Raw genomic sequence first — 17,789 nt, forward strand, 5'->3', positions numbered from 1 at the left:
GGAAGCGATATCTTAACTGGGTTAGCCAGCCTCGGAACAGGATAAGCTGACCTTGGATGGGGACAAGCTGACTTTCGAATGGGGGCAAGTTGACGTTCGGATGGGGACAAGTTGACGTTCGGATGGGGACAAGTTGACACTCGGATGGGGATAGGCTGACTTTGGCTGGGGCTAAGCGGGCCTAACAGGCCTTGGCTGGGGGGGGGGGGGTCCGCTGCGGGGTAGATCGGCCAATGCCACGTCGTCAGCCCCGTTGCGTCCACCGATGCCGGCTAACGGTGCTCTTCCATGCAAAGATGAAACAACCAGCCATCGCAGCAGTAGCGTCTGCTGTCCCACGCAGTAGTCAGGTCTCTTAGGCATGACGCCATTTGTAATTGCTCACGCCTGTGTTGATGGCGATGAGGTGCGCGCGTAGGTGGTACTGATGGCATGACATTAACATTAAAATGGGTAGGGGGGGGGAGGGGGCTGAGCCTAAAGTTGACATGACCTGCCGCCCCCCCCCCCCCTCAAATCCTGATTTCTCCCCACATTTCGGCCACCTCTCTTTGTGTCCCCTGATGTCAAAATTGAAACATAAACATGTTAAGCCGGCTTCAAAATGATTCTGTTGAGGAATGACTACCTAAGTGAAGCCGATGTGATTGTGATAATAGTGTATTATGATAGCGATGTTGCTGGTGATGTTTATCTGCCCAGTATACCAGCAGTTCAGACGCCCGCTGCAGTTCAGACGCCCTCTGCAGTTCAGACGCCCGCTGCAGTTCAGACGCCCGCTGCAGTTCAGACGCCTACTGTTTTTTATTGGCCCAACATTCCCTTTTAGCTGATATGCATTGGAGGGCTCGGGAGAACATTACAGAGCTAAACCCAGCAATGTTGGATGGGGCTCAGCCTGCCCCCCCCCCCCCCCCAGAAAACACGTTGCGTGACACTCCTGCCTGCAACCGTTCATCATACCTGGAAATGTCAAGCGTACCGTTCGCAGGCTTATTTTCACTTGTTCCATTGTTTTGGAACGAAATAATTTCGCTCATAGATGCAACCAGGTGTGTGCTCTGCGAATCCGCATATGTTGGCAACACAGTAACAGTGAATGGCCACTACTTCCAAAGGCACGGTACTTACCTCGCTTAAAAGACAAGGGAAAGTTATTTGTCCGTGCTCTTTCGATCACCTGTTGATGCAGAGGTAGCACAGACGCACGCCTCTTGGTACCAACAGATGTGCTGCCTAAAAGTCAAAATTCCGAGCGCCCCTGAAGTGAAGGCTTCAGAGTACGCTCAAAACTCCAATGCATTTTAAAAGCGAACGGCAGACTAAGGGTGTTGTTTTTTTTTGTCTACGGTCGAATGCGCACGGAGGTCGGGCAATCGCGTGGTGGTCCTCAGCAGCTACCAGTGGCGCCACATAACCGCACATTTTCCGATATCATCGAGCGCTGTGAAGTCACGGGTTTTCGATAACCCCACCTAAAGGGCGTACGTCCCAGACACGGGAAATAGCGATCGGAATACCAGACACTGTAGCAGGTGCGCGTCCCAGACACTGGAAACAGCGACGGAATACCAGACACTAGCAGGCGCGCGTCCCAGACACTGGAAACAGCGGTCGAGCGGCGGCGGGCGCGGGCCGCTCGGCTTCAGGAAATCCGTTGCGCTCGATGACCCAGTGTGAGACCCATCAGCCAGCGGCCACGTTCGTGCTGGCTGGCTGCGCTCCTGGCCAGCTCTGAGCCGGATCGATCCGGCGACCCAGCCAGCGCGGCGGCCCCGCCAGCCGGCTGGACGTCCGCAGGCCGGGTGCGCCGTACATTCCGCTCCGTCGGGCTGAACGCCCGCACACGCCGCACCCACTGCACGCGGCTGCCAGGCGTACCAGGCCAGGCTGCCAGGCGTGATACCGTACAGACGGCGCGGGGGCACTCAGGGACGTGATCTTGTAGGGGGGGGGGGGGGGGGAGGGGTGGACCAGCTTACTATTACGGCACTGGCTTCAGCCTTCAGGACTTGCGTCCAATGCTGGTAGTGTTCGAGCGGGCTAATCAAAAGGCTGTACAAATGAGTGTTGTCGGTTCAAGACAGACCAGAATACGCTGCCGACCGTGTGTCATTTGATGATGTTTCAGGAAACACCCGCCAGTTCCGATGTTCGCGGCCTACAACGCACACGCCTTCCCCATCCTCCGTAAGGCAATGTTTCTGTGTGCATCGATCGGGTGGTTCATCCGCCATGGTTTGTTTGTGTCCACAGCACGCGCGACATGGCGTACAACGCCGAGGAGGGCGTGCTGAAAATCTACCTGAAGGGTCGGCCTGCCAACCTGTACGCGCCGACTGACGTCATGGAGGACTATGACCTTGAAGAGGTCATCCCGGAGCCCGACCAGCAGCTGAAGCTCGAGTGGGCGTATCCTTCCCAACCAGAGCGGGGAACCCCGGAAATCTCGACCCGTTCCATTGGATCCAGGTTACTAAAAATACTTTTGATTCCTGAGGTTTCTGGCTGAACGAGCACAGATCTGACATCACTGAGCTGGGTAGCTTTTTGTAGTGTGTTATTCGGCTCTTGAGTGACGGCCCATATCAAATGTAAGAGGTAATTTTTGGTAGGAAAACAACAGCAGTGGTGCAAAAAGCATATTAGCGTTTTTCATGACCATGCATAACTCTGCACGTATATTTTTTGTTGTCTGTGTACCTTATACCCATTGTACGTTATACATAGGCTGCGTTCTAAGGACTGTTGCGTTCCCAACTGCGTGATCCCCTTCCACTGCGCTCTTCCACTTTTTGGGTGGGAGATATTTCACGACAACAAAGTCCCAACTCCTCAGCGTGGTAGTGGCGTCTTTGGTTTGAAGTTTCCGTGTTCCGCGAAACTCATCGAGTCACGCAACTTGCTTTGGCACGCAATGTTTTCAGCAAGGGGTGGTCAATACTTTCCAACAAAGGCTTTCTCAGAAGGCTGTGACGAAGCAATCGGAGCGGAGTCAACATGCATCTTAGTCTGTTCTCATACAGTTATTTTAGTAGATTGCGTCGTCCTTTTAACTGGAGTGGCGAAAGCTGCCGCACGCCGCTCAGCGTCGATGGAGTGGTGAAAGCTGCCGCACGCCGCTCAGTGTCGATGGCGACATGACCCTGTCGGGCACGTACCTGCAGTTGTGTTTGGCCGGGACGTCTGGCGCAGCGGTCAGACATGAGTCTGTCGGGCACGTACCTCCAGTTGTGTTCGGCCGGGATGTCTGGCGCAGCGGTCAGACATGAGTCTGTCGGGCACGTACCTCCAGTTGTGTTCCGGCCGGGACGTCTGGCGCAGCGGTCAGACATGACCCTGTTGGGCACGTACCTCCAGTTGTGTTTGGCCGGGACGTCTGGCGCAGCGGTCAGACATGACCCTGTCGGGCACGTACCTCCAGTTGTGTTCGACCGGGATGTCTGGCGCAGCGGTCAGACATGAGTCTGTCGGGCACGTACCTCCAGTTGTGTTCCGGCCGGGGCGTCTGGCGCAGCGGTCAGACATGACCCTGTCGGGCACGCACCTCCAGTTGTGTTCGGCCGGGATGTCTGGCGCAGCGGTCAGACATGACCCTGTCGGGCACGTACCTCCAGTTGTGTTCGGCCGGGACGTCTGGCGCAGCGGTCAGCGGCGCCAGACGCGGCCAAGCGTGGTCGCCGTGGCCGGCCGGTGACGGGCTGCGCGTGGGTAAGGCCGCCTGCACCGGATGTCGCCGGTTCCGGTTACGCTCCGGTGAAGCTGTGGGGCAGGAGCGTCTCGGCTCGGTGAGCGGCGGCCCGGCGGCGTCGCGGCTCTGGCCTTGGTCGTCCCAAGCGTGGCGTCTGCTCTGCTAGCGTGCCCGGTTGAGCGTTAACGCGCATCAAAGTATTGTTTGTCGTCAACGCGGGGGTGAAATGGCACTGCAAGAAGGGGCGCGATGGTGCCCACACCTCAATGGCACTGCAAGAAGGGGCGCGAGGGTGCCCACACCGTCCTTTTCGTGGTACCACAGCGTGGGTTTGCTGTAGTGCGGTGGTGAAGCTGTGCGTATGGGAAACCAAAGGAACGGAGTATGATTTCCCTGCGGTACTCGCCCTTCCTACCAGGGTGAGAGGTAGATGACTTCAGATACCCTCTGCTGCCCAATACGTTGCGACCCGTCGATGACCGTGCGCTGATTGTGAAGTTAAGAATGACAATGTGGACGCAGTGGCGAGTGCCAAGGATGTTGTTGTTCCCAGATCCGACGAGAAATTAAAGCGGGACAAGTTAGTACTATTCAGCTGGAAGGAATCAAGGAAATAAAAATAATGAACTCTTGTTCGCTGTTTGTCACGTCATTGACGAAAACGGTACAAGAAGTTGCAGTGATCTTGGCGGATTCCCTGTGCAGCTGTAGGGGGGGGGGGGGGGGGCGAACGCAGCGTTTGACTGGCTGCAGCACTTGAGTAATGCTTATATTGTACGGGTATGGGGGTGGTGCCCCCGCCTCCCGCTTTATCATGTTCTGCACGCACAAATCGTGGACGATGTTTCCTTGACCAACGCCCTACAGCTATGGCTACCGCGGCAAGGACTGTCGCAACAACTTATACTTGCTGCCCACCGGCGAGATGGTCTACTTCGTGGCCGGCGTAGTGGTGCTCTACAACCTGGAGGACCAGATGCAGCGCCACTACACGGGCCACACTGACGACGTCAAGTGGTGAGTGACGCCCGAAGCAGCTAACGAGGGCCAGGTCAGCCGCTGGGTCACGGTCGCTGTACCCATGCGGGTAGTGAGTGACGCCCGAAGCAGCTAACGAGGGCCAGGTCAGCCGCTGGGTCACGGTCGCTGTACCGATGCGGGTAGTGAGTGACGCCCGAAGCAGCTAACGAGGGCCAGGTCAGCCGCTGGGTCACGGTCGCTGTACCGATGCGGGTAGTGAGTGACGCCCGAAGCAGCTAACGAGGGCCAGGTCAGCCGCTGGGTCACGGTCGCTGTACCGATGCGGGTAGTGAGTGACGCCCGAAGCAGCTAACGAGGGCCAGGTCAGCCGCTGGGTCACGGACGCTGTACCCATGCGGGTAGTGAGTGACGCCCGAAGCAGCTAATGAGGGCCAGGTCAGCCGTTGGGTCACGGACGCTGTACCGATGCGGGTAGTCTGCCGCCTCAGTTCAGCTTATTGTCATGATGTTGGACGATATATATCTCCAGGCGAAAGTCAGAGACGATTTCAGCGATCGTGTGTGTGTGGTGACATGCAGCCGGCGTGTCGTGTGAGGACTGCGTCTGATCGTGCCCTCGTGCTCCGCCTGGCAAGCGGGGCTTACCAGCATGGCGGCTGGATTCGGGTTGATCGATGTGCTTGGGTGCTCTGAGATTATCGCGTTATTGGACACAGATTGTTTGACAAATCGATCGGCGACGTGGCGTGTGTGTACTGCATGTGTGACGAACTCATGCTCGTAAAAACATGTTGTCGGTTACGAATAGGCATGCAGCGCGTAACAGGTGTGAAGGCTGACCAGTGTCATCGAGCTGACGGGGCTGGGCGAATTTGGAGCGCTTTGGGCCCCCGCTGATTGTCTTCCTTGGAATGCCGGGCATGTTCGGATTGCTTGACCTTATGACGGTGGTCTTCCTTGGAATGCCGGGTATGTTCGGATTGCCTTGACCTTATGACGGTGTAAGAAAGTCTTTCTTTTCTTTTCTCTCACGCACCTGTCATTCGTCCGTCATTGGCACTTTGCAAGTTATTGTCAAAAGTACATTGGTGGCAACGCATTTCCGTCACCTAGTGATGTGCGTATTAAATCGACATTCCCGTTCACAACGCCGCTTTTAGTTGCGAAAGATTGCCATCGCCGCAGCATTGCCTCGCGCAAACCGGGCGTCTGTTTCAGCCTGGCCATCCACCCGAACCGGTACACCATCGCCACCGGCCAGTGCGCCGGCACCAAGTCGGACGCGCCGGTGAGTGAGCAAACACTGCGGTCGGCCGGCTGTCATATGCACGGCTGGCTGCGCTGCTGGGGCCGTTCAGTCGAGTGCAGGTCCCGGTGAAGCTCGATGCGTCGAGGCAGCGTGGTCTATTTATCTCAGCCGGCGCCGTGATTTCCTGTTTTGAACCAGCACGCCTTACTGTGGCGAGAGCAACCAGAATAGTGGATGCCATTATGCCGCCCACTGGCTGTCTGAATGTCGAGTGCGATCGATGCACCATGAGCTTGGTAACGTACGGAAATATTGAGACTCAGGAGTAGGTAAGGCCTAACCGTGGCGAGGACCATCCCGATGGCGCACATTACTGTATCTTGATCTTTGGAAAAAAGATCTTGTCCCGTGGAAAAGTAACGCTAATTTATTTTTTGTCGAGTGGTCTTATCTAATCCGCCATTTTTCATCACCGGCAACCGATGCACGGTAAATGCAAGGCTGTCCCGGCCGCTCGCAAAGCATTCGAAACAGTTCAAACATTTTTAAATCTAAGATCTGGGTTTTATTGTTTGGAATATCCTGTGTAGATTGCAAAAAAGCAGAGTTTCGCGGCTTCGTATCCATCATGCATAAATCACAATAAAGTACAAATGCACTGATTTTGCAAAGGTCGGGGCTTTTTCCTCTCAGAAGCTTTATGGAAGGGTTTGTTATGACTCGCCATTTCTGCACTACCAAACTCACCGTTTATCAGAATCGCGAGAAGAGTGTTAAAGTTTAATGGTCTCAAATGGGCTGTCGTCGCGCACCATTTCTGGAGCGTCAGCGACTGCAGTGGTCATGTTAACGCTCAGGAACCATGGTGTAACCGGGATCCGTAGTGTAATCGTACCCAGACCCCCACGTGGGAGCTGAATGTGCTAACCACCCGGCCGCTGCGCCCCCAAATGGACACAGCTGGCTGTTCTGGAGTACAAATTTCAGGAATTTTCACCACGCCGTAGATGCTGTGGTCAAGTTCAGCTAACGGTACCGGAAATTTCATAACCTTGTACTCGACTGTGGTAGCCTGTCCTTCACTGCCCTTCGCCTCCCCCTCCTCCAACTTTTCCGCACCACTATTCGCCCCCCCCCCCCCCCTCCCCGATGGGCGCCGCGGAACCAGAACAAGCCTTAGTTGTCTAGCTAGGGAGTGCGATCTTCACCCTTTACCAACAATGGTCGGTCATAATGACATGGTGGTCATGGTGACTTTCGTTTGCAGCTGCGCATAAGCTTTGGTGCCGGGGAGCTCGCGTGTACCGGTGCGTTCCATGGAGGAGTATATCGCTGCTCTGTGTGCAGACATCTCTATTGAAGGACATGCGCACCTGGTATTACTACCCTATCCGGATGGACAAATGGCCCTTTTGCCTGGTGTATTTTCCATTAGTGGACGTATTGGCTTGAGTCTTGATTTCTATGTCTATCTTGAGTGCATAACGTCCGTATGAGTACTACACCGAAGCAGCGTACTTACAATATTTATAGATTTCTGTAGGATCTCATAGAGTGGTCGTGTGAATGACGCAGGACACATCTAGATGGGCCCGCGCAGCCACCCAGACAAACGAGTAATGTCACGGCCTCCCCTCTCTGTGCAGCCCCAGGTGCGCGTCTGGGACAGCGCGAGTCTGAACACGCTGCACGTGCTGGGTGTGGACGAGCTGGAGCGGGGCGTCTCGTGTCTGGCGTTCAGTCTGACGGACGCCGGCGCCATGCTGGCCTGCGTCGATGAAGGCCAGGACCGCACCCTGTCCATCTGGGACTGGCAGCAGGAGACCAAGCTCACGGAGAACAAGGTTTGCCGGCAATAGCAGATCGTGTGCGGTTGTCGGCTTTTCAATCCAGCCGTGCGTTGCCTTTGTTTAGTTTGTTTGCGATGTTGCCAGCAACGGTGGCACAATTCGTAAAGGCGGATTCACTGTCGCAGAAGCGCTCTTGAGCTTAGAGACTTGAGCTGCCTCCCCCCCCCCCCAAATAAGCAGCACCTGAAGTGGCTGCGAATACGATGAAAATTGTGATGCCTACCCTTCCCCTCCACCACGAGGTTGAACCGGGTCCTTCTTAAATATTTGACCAGTACATTCTAGTTAAAAAGAAGTCACCACCAGGCAATCGATAACGTCCTTGTTTTGTTTTGTTCTGCTTTGAGCGTGCCATCCATGCCGCTGAGCGCCCGTCGAGTGGGGCCGCCGATGTCGTGGTAGAGCCGGGCCGCGTCGGCAGGCGGCGACCGAGACGGTGGTGGACGTCCAGTGGCACCCGCTGGACAGGGGCGTGCTGATGACCTGCGGCCGCCAACACGTCAACTTCTGGCTGCTGGAGGGGGGCTCGCTGATGCGGCGCCAGGGCGTGTTCGGCGGTCGCGAGCGGCCCAAGTACGTCACCTGCATGGCCTTCACCGACGCCGGCGACCTGATCACCGGAGACTCGGACGGCCGCATCCTGCTCTGGGAGCGAGGTGCGGACCGGGGCCAGCTGGGGTCGGGAACAGAAGACGGGGTCTTGGACAGGAGGATAATGGGCCAGGGACAGAAGAACATGGGGTCCGAATCAAAAGGTAGGGTCAGGGACAGAAGAAAATGGCGTCAGCGATAGAAGGAAGTGGAATGAGGGACAGGAGAAGATGAAGTGAGGGTCAGCAGTGGGTGGAGTAAGGGGCAGGAGGAGGTGGTGGGGCGTTGAGTTAATCCAGTTTGAAAAGGTCAGTCGTGTTGTAACATATAACGCCGGTGATCGAGACGTGACCAGTAAATACGCGATCTAGGAGGTGAACAAGCCTTTTCTTTGCTTGAGGACAGTGTCCGTGTGTGAATTATTCGCTTCTTCCACGTCCGCAAGTCAGCTTCCCTTGTCCTGTCCCTTTGTTGTCGTCTCGCGTGGGCGAGTATCGGCAGCGGGTCTCCACGAGATCTTCCTTCACCTGCAGGCGGCAACCAGGTGGCCAACACTGTCAAGGACGCGCACGAGGGTACCCTATTCACTCTTCTCGTGGACAAAACCGGCAACATCATCTCCGGTGGCAAGGACGGGAAGATCGTGGAGTGGGATCGTGACTTGGCGCAGACCGGAAATGTGATAGAGGTAAGAAGCATGTGAGATAAAAGTTAGCTCACGCCTGAAGATTTTTTTTCGCTGGCTGTAAGGTGTGACTCTGTGCAAGCGTGATTTATCACCAGCCGTCTCATTTTGGCCCGTGTATCCGCGATGCGTTTTTGTCCTTTTCTTTTGCTTGGCCTCGGCCGCTGCCTGCCGATTTCGACGCGCACGTCACGTGACTTGGTCTGACGTTACGACTCCAGGTGCTCACAGGGCATGTTGGGTCAGTGACCAGGAGTAGACCCTGGTCTTCGGGTGCCATCCGAGTGCGCTAAGTCGGTGACCCTACCTGGCCGTACCTGCCACCCCGGGCTGCTGGCTGAGGTCATCACGCCCCGTGACTGCTGGCCGTCCGGTGCCGGCTGAACACGGCCTGTCAGTGACCCGACACGACCCTCCGCCCTCAGGTGCCGGCCGAGTTCGGCGCTCCGCGTATGGTGTCGTCGGGGCGCGGCGACCAGCTGCTGATTGGCACCACAGCCAACAGCATCCTGAGTGGCCAGTGGGCGGCCGAGCCGGCGGCCAGCGTGCGCGGCCATACGGACGAGGTGTGGGCGGCGGCGGTGCACCCGGGTCGGCCGCAGTTCGCCACCGGCGGCTGGGACGGCCGCCTCTTCATGTGGGATCTGGTCACGCACGCGCCCGTGTGGACCATCGACTTCGAGGTGAGCACCGTTCGGCGACTGGGCCGGAGTGCCTTAGTGACTTCACAAGGCACGCCCGCTCCGTCTTTATCTGAGCAGCCGGTTGTGAAAAGTGGGAGGGGACAGCGCGGTGTAATCGGTGTAGAGAGCAGTCGCCCAGGACCTTGAGCTCAGCAGAAGTTGGGCTCAATCTACAGATGGCTTGAAAGTCGGTCTACGATTCTTGTGGTGGGCCGACCGACGCTGCGATCGGCGCAATAAAAGATACGCTAAATGGCCGCAGTTTGAAAGGTATCGCTAAAACAAAAAGAACTTTATGGATTGTTTGCGCCACTAGAGCATTAATGTTATGGTGGAGATAGTTTTTTGTATACCAGCTGTATCCACGTCACCCTGTATGGCCACAAAGGCATGGAATCAAGACAGCTCACGCCCAGGTCCCTCCGACTGGAACTGTCCGAGCAACGGGCTGCCCCCGCGGGCTCATGTGATCTCTCCTTTCCCTTCTCCCTCCGCCTTCCCTTTTGTGAGGACGGGGCGCAGAGTGTCTGGTCAGCGCGCCTCCTCCCCCGTGCCCCCGTTCAGCGCTGTCACAGGCTCCAGCGTCTGTCCGCCTGTCGTGTCTCCCTCCGCTCCCAAGGACCGCCTCCACTGCGACCGCCGTTCGCCGCAGGACGGCGTGCAGAGCGTTTGCTTCTCGCCGGACGGCTCCCAGCTGGCCGTGGGCCTGGTGACCGGTCGCTGGGACGTGCTGGACGCCGACTCGCGCGAGACGGTCTTCTCGCGCTCCGACGGCGACGAGCCGGTGCAGGCGCTGCGCTTCTCGCCGGACGGCCGCATGCTGGCGCTCGGCTCGCGCAACAACACCGTCTACATCTACGAGACCAGCGAGGCCGGCTTCTCGCGCGTCGCCAAGTGCACGGTGAGGTCATGGACACGGCAGCTGACGGTGGGGAAGGGCTGGTGGCGGTGTTTGTCTCTGAGATGACGCGAACTTGGATCAGTCGGGATACATGGACTGGTGGTGGTGAGATCATGAGCGGGCGTGAGTTTGATCAGTGAAGACATGTGAACCTGTGGTAGTGAGGACATGATTGGGCGTGAGTTTGATCAGTGAGGACATGTGAACCTGTGGTAGTGAGGACATGATTGGGCGTGAGTTTGATCAGTGAGGACATGTGAACTTGTGGTAGTGAGGACATGAGTGGACGTCCGATCGGTTGGGACATATGGACCGATGATGATGAGGGCATGAGTGGGCGTGAGTTCAATCAGTCGGGACGTTTAGACCGGTGGTGGTGAGGACGTGAGTGGGTGTGAGCGAGCACGCCTGACACTCCGGACACGGTATCATTTCTCTGGACGAGGTGTACATTCTTGAAAGTAAAATTTATTAATAGTGTTTGGCTGGGACACCAAGTGATAAATTCCACATTTTAAAGGCAAATTTGATCGGGCGGATATTGTGCTGCTCCACCGAGCTCGACGGAACCAACGCAGGTCGGCAGACAATGATTTTGAAACTGGTGTATTCTAGCGACATTTCGTAGTCGTCAATTAATGGCGCATCCAAAGCGGGCAGAGCTGGTTTCACTGATGCGGAGTGAATGGGGTGGCTTTTTGCATCGGCCTGTGCCGTGTGCTGTTGTGTGGCCACGTCCCCACCTGCGCTGGTGCGGGCAGGGCCACTCGAGCTTCATCACGCACCTGGACTGGTCGGCCGACTCGGCGCTGCTGCGCACCAACTCGGGCGACTACGAGCTGCTGTACTGGACGGCCGCCACCGGCCGCCAGCTGACCCAGCCTTCCGAGCTGCGCGACACAGAGTGGGCCTCACACACCTGCACGCTGGCCTTCAATTCAGTGGGTGCGTGACCAGGTGGCGGCCTGACCAGAGACGCGAAACCGAGGCCACTCAGGTCCGAACAGCGCAGTGCTCGATGTGTTCTCCCTTGCCAGCATTTGGCGGCAGTTTAGTGATAAGCGAGATTAAGGATTTCAACTGCGTGACGCACAGGCTGCACGGAATGTGTCTGAGTACCGAATCTAAGAAAAATGTCTACAACAGATGTGAAGTTTCCGGCCCAATGTCTGCAGTGATTTTCACAAAAGTGGCAGAGCAGGTTTTTAGACGTACGGCAACTCACGCAGAGTCCGTAAGGCTCGTGAAATGGAAGGGTGGTAAACGCTGCAACTCCTTGTCGGAATGTGGGGACACCACTGTCACGCCAAAACAGCGGCGTGAGGGTCGAGCACGAGCTACGCCCCAGACGTGTCCGCTGATGCCCGGGTGGGTCGTCTAACCGTTGACACGGGGCCGCCGCAGGTATCTACCCGGAGGCGGCGGACGGCACCGACGTTAACACGTGCTGCCGGACCAGCGGGGGCCAGCTGATGGCGGCCGGCGACGACTGGGGCCGGGTCAAGCTGTTCCCCTACCCTGCCAACCACCCTAAGGTACCGGCAGTATTGGCGGTTGGAGGCATGCATCCTGTTGCATACGTTTACGTTGACATGCCACGGGGAGGTAATGCGCCGGCAACAAGCGACATCCTGATGCCATGCCATTTCTGCGTTATTTTCACACGGAAGCGGATGTCCTGAGTTTGTATCACTTGCGTAAATTTCACTCAGATCTATTTGAGCCTATTGAATGAATGTGATGTCTGCGGTATTTCGCCACCTTAACAACCATTACTTCTTTGGATGTGTTTGGGATTTGCGCATGGTAAAGCGAATGTCACGGTTTCAGACTGGTAACCGCGCGTACCAGGGCCACAGCAGCCACGTCACTCACGTGGAGTTCTTCGCTGAGGACGATCGTCTGCTGTCGACGGGTGGCCGCGACACGTCTGTCCTCCAGTGGGCGGTGGAATAGACGCTGGGTCTGCTGTCGCCGCGGCGGCGCGAGCGTCCCAGCGTATCTGCGCTCCTGAGGCCGCAGTGAAATGAGCCCCGACATTATTCATTCCTTTCGGGCGTCCACTTGTGGATTGCTTCGTCAGTGGAATCCTGGTGTGGATTGGTAAGGTGATACCGCGAACGCTGTGGGAAACGCGCTCGTCCAAGGTTTGTTTCATGGCACAAGAAGCAGCCTTTATGTTCTGCGACGCCTTGCGCTCTATCGCATTTAAATAATGGATGGATGCGGAACTTGTGCGGCGCGAGGCAGGTCGCAGCCAAGGGAGCGTTGGCGCGCACAATGGTCTGGACTTCTCGCTCTTTCTCTGCCAGAATAGGAGATGTGGTTTCGTTCAACGATACTGACTGGCCTAGCTTCAGCGAAGACTGCTGTGGAACTGTGCGTGTTCAGTCGTCTGGGAGCCCCATGCAGGCGTCTTTTGTGGGAGCTGAGGAGGCTACATGCCTCGAGAGAGCATATGCGCACTGGTCGGTGAGAATAGCCAGGCGATACATTTCCGCCTGTGTTGAGAGGTGCATGCACGTCGCTTTGTTGTGTGAGTGAAAACGTGGGCCGAACTTGGCCGAAATCTGTATCCTGCGCTATGGCAACTGAGCTATAAACCTTTTTGACGCCGGCTCACAGCAGTGAAGGCGACAAGCACACGGCCCGTTCGTTTTGAAATAAATGCTGAATAAAACCCCATGTGTTTTTTGAGCTGTAATGGAATAAATTGATGTCGTTATACGACATAATGCGCCCCACACAAGCTCTGTAAAGCGCAGTTCGCACTGGGCACGTAGTTCCAAACGAAGAGATGAAAACCCTGGCGCAAAGATGCGCGGAAATGGGTGTCGACAAGATAGGTTCGTCAGCCGTTGCGTGAGGTCACACATGAATAGTGTCGCATGGGGCCATCTTGAACGTCAACAGCCGCCATACTGATTGCGTCCAAGTCAGCACCAGTTGATGGCAGACGCATCACGTCGTCATCGCTTTTAATAGGCGCCCGGCCTGAGACGACCGCGCTCGGCTGGGGGTCTGAGACGACCGCGCTCGGCCGGGGTCTGAGACAACCGGCCGGGGGTCTGAGACAACCGCGCCCGGCCGGGGTCTGAGACGACCGCGCCCGGCCGGGGTCTGAGACGACCGCGCCCGGCCGGGGGTCTGAGACAACCGCGCCCGGCCGGGGTCTGAGACGACCGCGCCCGGCCGGGGGTCTGAGACAACAGTGTCCCGGCCGGGGGTCTGAGACAACCGCGCCCGGCCGGGGGTCTGAGACGACCGCGCCCGGCCGGGGGTCTGAGACGACCGCGCCCGGCCGGGGAAGTTGACTTTCCCCCTGGGATCTCCAACTTCCATACCTTGTACGAGAAAAGTAAAGATGCTGTCATAAACGTCTTGTCAAAGCATGAGGACAGCGTTTCACATTTTTCATATTCCGTCAAATTTGAGGTCGCAGAGGTCACGGTCAAATCCGAGGTCAAAGACGAGGCCAGAGGTCACGAAAAGCTAAAAATGGTTCTTCTGATTGACGGGGTCAAAACATGTGTTAGCACATTAAGACGGATATTAAGGGTTCAGAAGTAAGTGTGGAGTCCATTATGAACCCCCCCCCCCCCGCCCGCACACACACACACGCAAGGGTCAGGTCAGAACAGACACCGTTCAACATTGGGTTACCAGTTGCCAACAAGAACGGTACTTTTTTGTTTTCTTTCACAATGTGCTCCCGACCAGGTGTATTCTATTAGGTGCAGCGGTGAGACAAAAGTATGCCAGACACATGCATGGCATTTAATGCTGACCTAGAGGTCGGCTTAGGCCAAATTGATAAGCAGAAATTGATAATGTTATTCTGCGGTTAGAAATAGTATTAGATATGTGCAGGTGCTGAAAATTGCAAAGCTCTGTACAGATTATGCATAGTACATTCGACGCTTGGTAGTGTATTTGTAACAAACTGAGAACAGGGACGTTGGTACATGAAACTATACGTCATCAGTTGCACAAATGCGATATAGAAGTGGCTATGCGAGTCACACTCGTTCGTCTGGCCTCTCATCTACTGACGACAGAAGTCATTGACCTTGGATGACCCCCTATGACCTTGCATGTCCTCACGCGACGTACTGTAGACTCATTATGCATTACGATGATATCACCACATGTGTGCAGCTGAGAATTCAAGCTCTGTGCCCAAAAATTACCGAATGAAACAGCCTGTTTTGAGCTCAGCATGTGTATTGCAGAAGGCCCCTCAGGGGTAGATCGTAATCTGGGCAGAGCTCTGTGGTCATTTTATGTTTTTAAATGAAGTTAACATTCTTTTCCTCATAAACAAGCACCAGAATCACACAAAAATGCGTACGAATTTATATTATTCACCAAAGATAGCAAAGGTTAGCTTAATATGAAGTCACGGAACTTGCCTCTTTTGAACAATTTGAAGTAAATAAACTGTAGGTGCTATTATGATTTATTACTTTAGCAAGTTTCATCAGTGGCAAATGAACCCCCCAAAATATTTGTGGTCAGTTTTTAGAGGTCAGCCTCTTTGATCGTCACCAGCCTTGGCAGACCGTATTCGATGCTTAAAAGAATGATCGGCCGGACTGCTTCACACGCAGTGGTGAACTGCCGCACACGACGCCACAGGGAGAGACCCCCATCCACGCGCCCGGGCAGCACCTTTTATACTCCTTCCAAGGCTCATACCCGCAACACGATCTGCGTGCGACTGGCCGGCGCCACCGTGACGCACCGCCCCGAGCCGTGATTGTTCCCCTCACTCAGACATGAGTCATTACCCCACTCGCCTTACATGCTGACACACTGTCCCAGGGAATGGTCCGCCGCTACACCCACCCCTGATCTTCAAAGATCATACACTCACAGAAACGTTTCATACTATCCAATCACTCGACACATCATAAAGTTGGCTCGGTTGCCGGCGCACATGCTGGCTGCGTCGCAGCGGCATCGCCGCAACTTCTTCCGCCGGCTGCTCAGGACAGGCCAGGACGCCCACCGGTTCCGTCCCAGTCGCCGTCGGTGCGTGCTCCGCGTTGTCCGGGTTGTCAGCGACTGCGCCAGAGGCCTCCTGGTGTAACGGGCCCGCGGCCAGGTATAGGGGCCAGTCGTCGTCCTCGTCACTGGCGTCACATCGTGATGCATCGCTGTACCGAGGCCGCAGGTCCCGCACGTGTCACGGTGTGCCGTCCACCTCGGCCACTTGCGATGACACGATCCGCGTGACGACGCCCTGACGGGATGTTGCCGTACATCGCGTACCACGGCGGCGCACCCAGACGAGGTCGCCAGCTTGGACCGTGGAGTTGCCGAGCCTCGTCTGGCGCCGGTGGTGACCACTGCGAGTCATCGGCCGTGTCACGCTGGCTGGGCTGCACGCAGTCTCGCGTCTGGTACTGGTAAATGTCAGCGGCCGGTGTGTCCGCGGCAGAGTGGCCAGAGCGCGGGGTGGTGTTGTACAGGTGCACGACCTCTGCAATGGCGCAACGTCGTCGCGCAGCGATCACTTTTATCGTGCGATGACTGCGCTCCACGATGCCGTTGCCCCCTGGCTCGTGGACGGCCCGGAAACGAAGAGCTGTGCCCCACTTTGATGCCAAAGCAGGCGTCTGACGGCCCCGGAAGACCGTGTCGTTGTCCGCCAGAATTTCTGCCGGCGCGCCGCGCTCGTAGAAGATCGCCTGTAGATGTTGAACGACTTTCGTTGCATCGGCACGGCGCAGCTGCCGCCACAGGCTGTACCGGGACGGGCCGCAGTCAGTCAGGGACAGGTAAGATCCACCCTGGAAGAGGGTCACGTCTATCGCGAGACGTGTCCATGTGTCGGGGACGTGCAGCGATCCATGCCGCCACCGCGTTAGCGCTGCATCGATGGATCGGCACACATCGCACCGACCCACAACCGATCGTACGCCGGCACTCTCGTGTGCGGTCATGATCCGCGCCTCGCTGTCCATGCTATCGCTGCCCTTCGCCGCGTCAGCACCATCATGTACGGCGGCAGCTGCCGCCCTGGAGCCGATGCGCGTGGTCTTATCACGTCCCACGGCACCTGCACCCCCGGTGCGTGCCAGGATCCTAGCTGGCACACCGTTGTCTACCTGAGTCCCGCGCAGCCATTCCCTTGGGACACGGGTCAGAGTATCCGCTAGGTTTTCGTCCGACCGCACCAGCGCGACTGTCAGCGTTAGGCTCAGCTTATCCACCAACTGCCGGATGACGTCAATGCGCCGTCAGCGTTAGGCTCAGCTCATCCACCAACTGCCGGATGACGTCAATGCGCCGTCGAATCAGCATTTCGCCTTGGTGCGGAGGTGCGCTCGGCCACTCAGTGCGTCGTCAATCCACCTATGGACCGTAGCGGAGTAGGTGCGGAGGTCGATGATCTTCATCCCCCAAGCGATGGCCAGGTTGATCCCGCGCACCGCCGCATCCAGCTCCGCCATGTTGATGTGTGTTGACATCGCGGTCTCAGGGCGCAGCCAGCAGGCATCCTCTACCACACCGTCGTCTGGGCTCTCGATAATCCACACATGCAGCGATGGCGCTGGCGTCCGTCCAAACGATGACCTTTTCACCTGTCAGGCGCCGCGGGCCGCGGCCCGGGTCGTTCGTCCTCAGTCTATCTGCGATCTGAGAGATCTGGGAGAGGAGTGCCACGTCCGTGGTGGCGTCATCCCATCCGTGCGTGACGGCATTCACCCAGCGCTTCAATCAAGCGACAGCAGGGCGAAGCCAGCCGCTGACGGGCAGATGAGCCACCAGCCGGCCGCACCATGCGAACACAGCACGCCGCGTGACCTGCTCCGGTGGTGCAGCGACGCCACTGTCGCGCAGATGGGCAGATGAGCCACCAGCCGGCCGCACCATGCGAACACAGCGCGCCACGTGACCCGCTCCGGTGGTGCAGCGACGCCATTGTCGCGCGACCAGTGCAGCTTCCGCTCCACCTGCTGCACGCGCAGGCCGAGCAGGCGCGCGCTGTCCGCTACACGCTCCGGCGCTTTGCAGGCCAGGTCGAAGCGAGCGAAGTGACGCACCACGCGGTCTGTGCTCACGATGTTCTCGTCGATCAGCAGGCCGTCCACGTACGGGGGCACGGCGCGCTGCATGTCGTCGTCCTCCGCCAGCACTGCACGAACGACA

The 17,789-nt window shown here is 57.0% G+C and overlaps 1 protein-coding gene across 4 annotated transcripts in view; it reads left to right on the plus strand.

The window, feature by feature from the left end:
* LOC119093773 (echinoderm microtubule-associated protein-like 2) overlaps positions 1-13,316 on the plus strand; it is a 66,050-nt gene extending 52,734 nt beyond the window's left edge. For all 4 annotated transcript variants that reach the window (XM_037216780.1, XM_037216782.1, XM_037216781.1 and 1 more), the window contains 11 exons: positions 2,257-2,412; positions 4,559-4,708; positions 5,891-5,960; positions 7,568-7,765; positions 8,193-8,427; positions 8,896-9,050; positions 9,473-9,730; positions 10,383-10,631; positions 11,393-11,576; positions 12,036-12,166; positions 12,462-13,316. In XM_037216780.1, the coding sequence (XP_037072675.1) occupies positions 2,257-2,412; positions 4,559-4,708; positions 5,891-5,960; positions 7,568-7,765; positions 8,193-8,427; positions 8,896-9,050; positions 9,473-9,730; positions 10,383-10,631; positions 11,393-11,576; positions 12,036-12,166; positions 12,462-12,587 (1,912 nt within the window). In that variant the 3' untranslated portion in view covers positions 12,588-13,316. The remainder of the gene's footprint in view (positions 1-2,256; positions 2,413-4,558; positions 4,709-5,890; positions 5,961-7,567; positions 7,766-8,192; positions 8,428-8,895; positions 9,051-9,472; positions 9,731-10,382; positions 10,632-11,392; positions 11,577-12,035; positions 12,167-12,461) is intronic.
* Positions 13,317-17,789: the final 4,473 nt, after the last annotated feature.

This window comes from Pollicipes pollicipes, unplaced genomic scaffold (genome assembly GCF_011947565.3).
Source record: "Pollicipes pollicipes isolate AB1234 unplaced genomic scaffold, Ppol_2.1 Scaffold_4002;HRSCAF=4701_pilon_pilon_pilon, whole genome shotgun sequence".
NCBI lineage: Eukaryota > Metazoa > Arthropoda > Thecostraca > Pollicipedomorpha > Pollicipedidae > Pollicipes > Pollicipes pollicipes.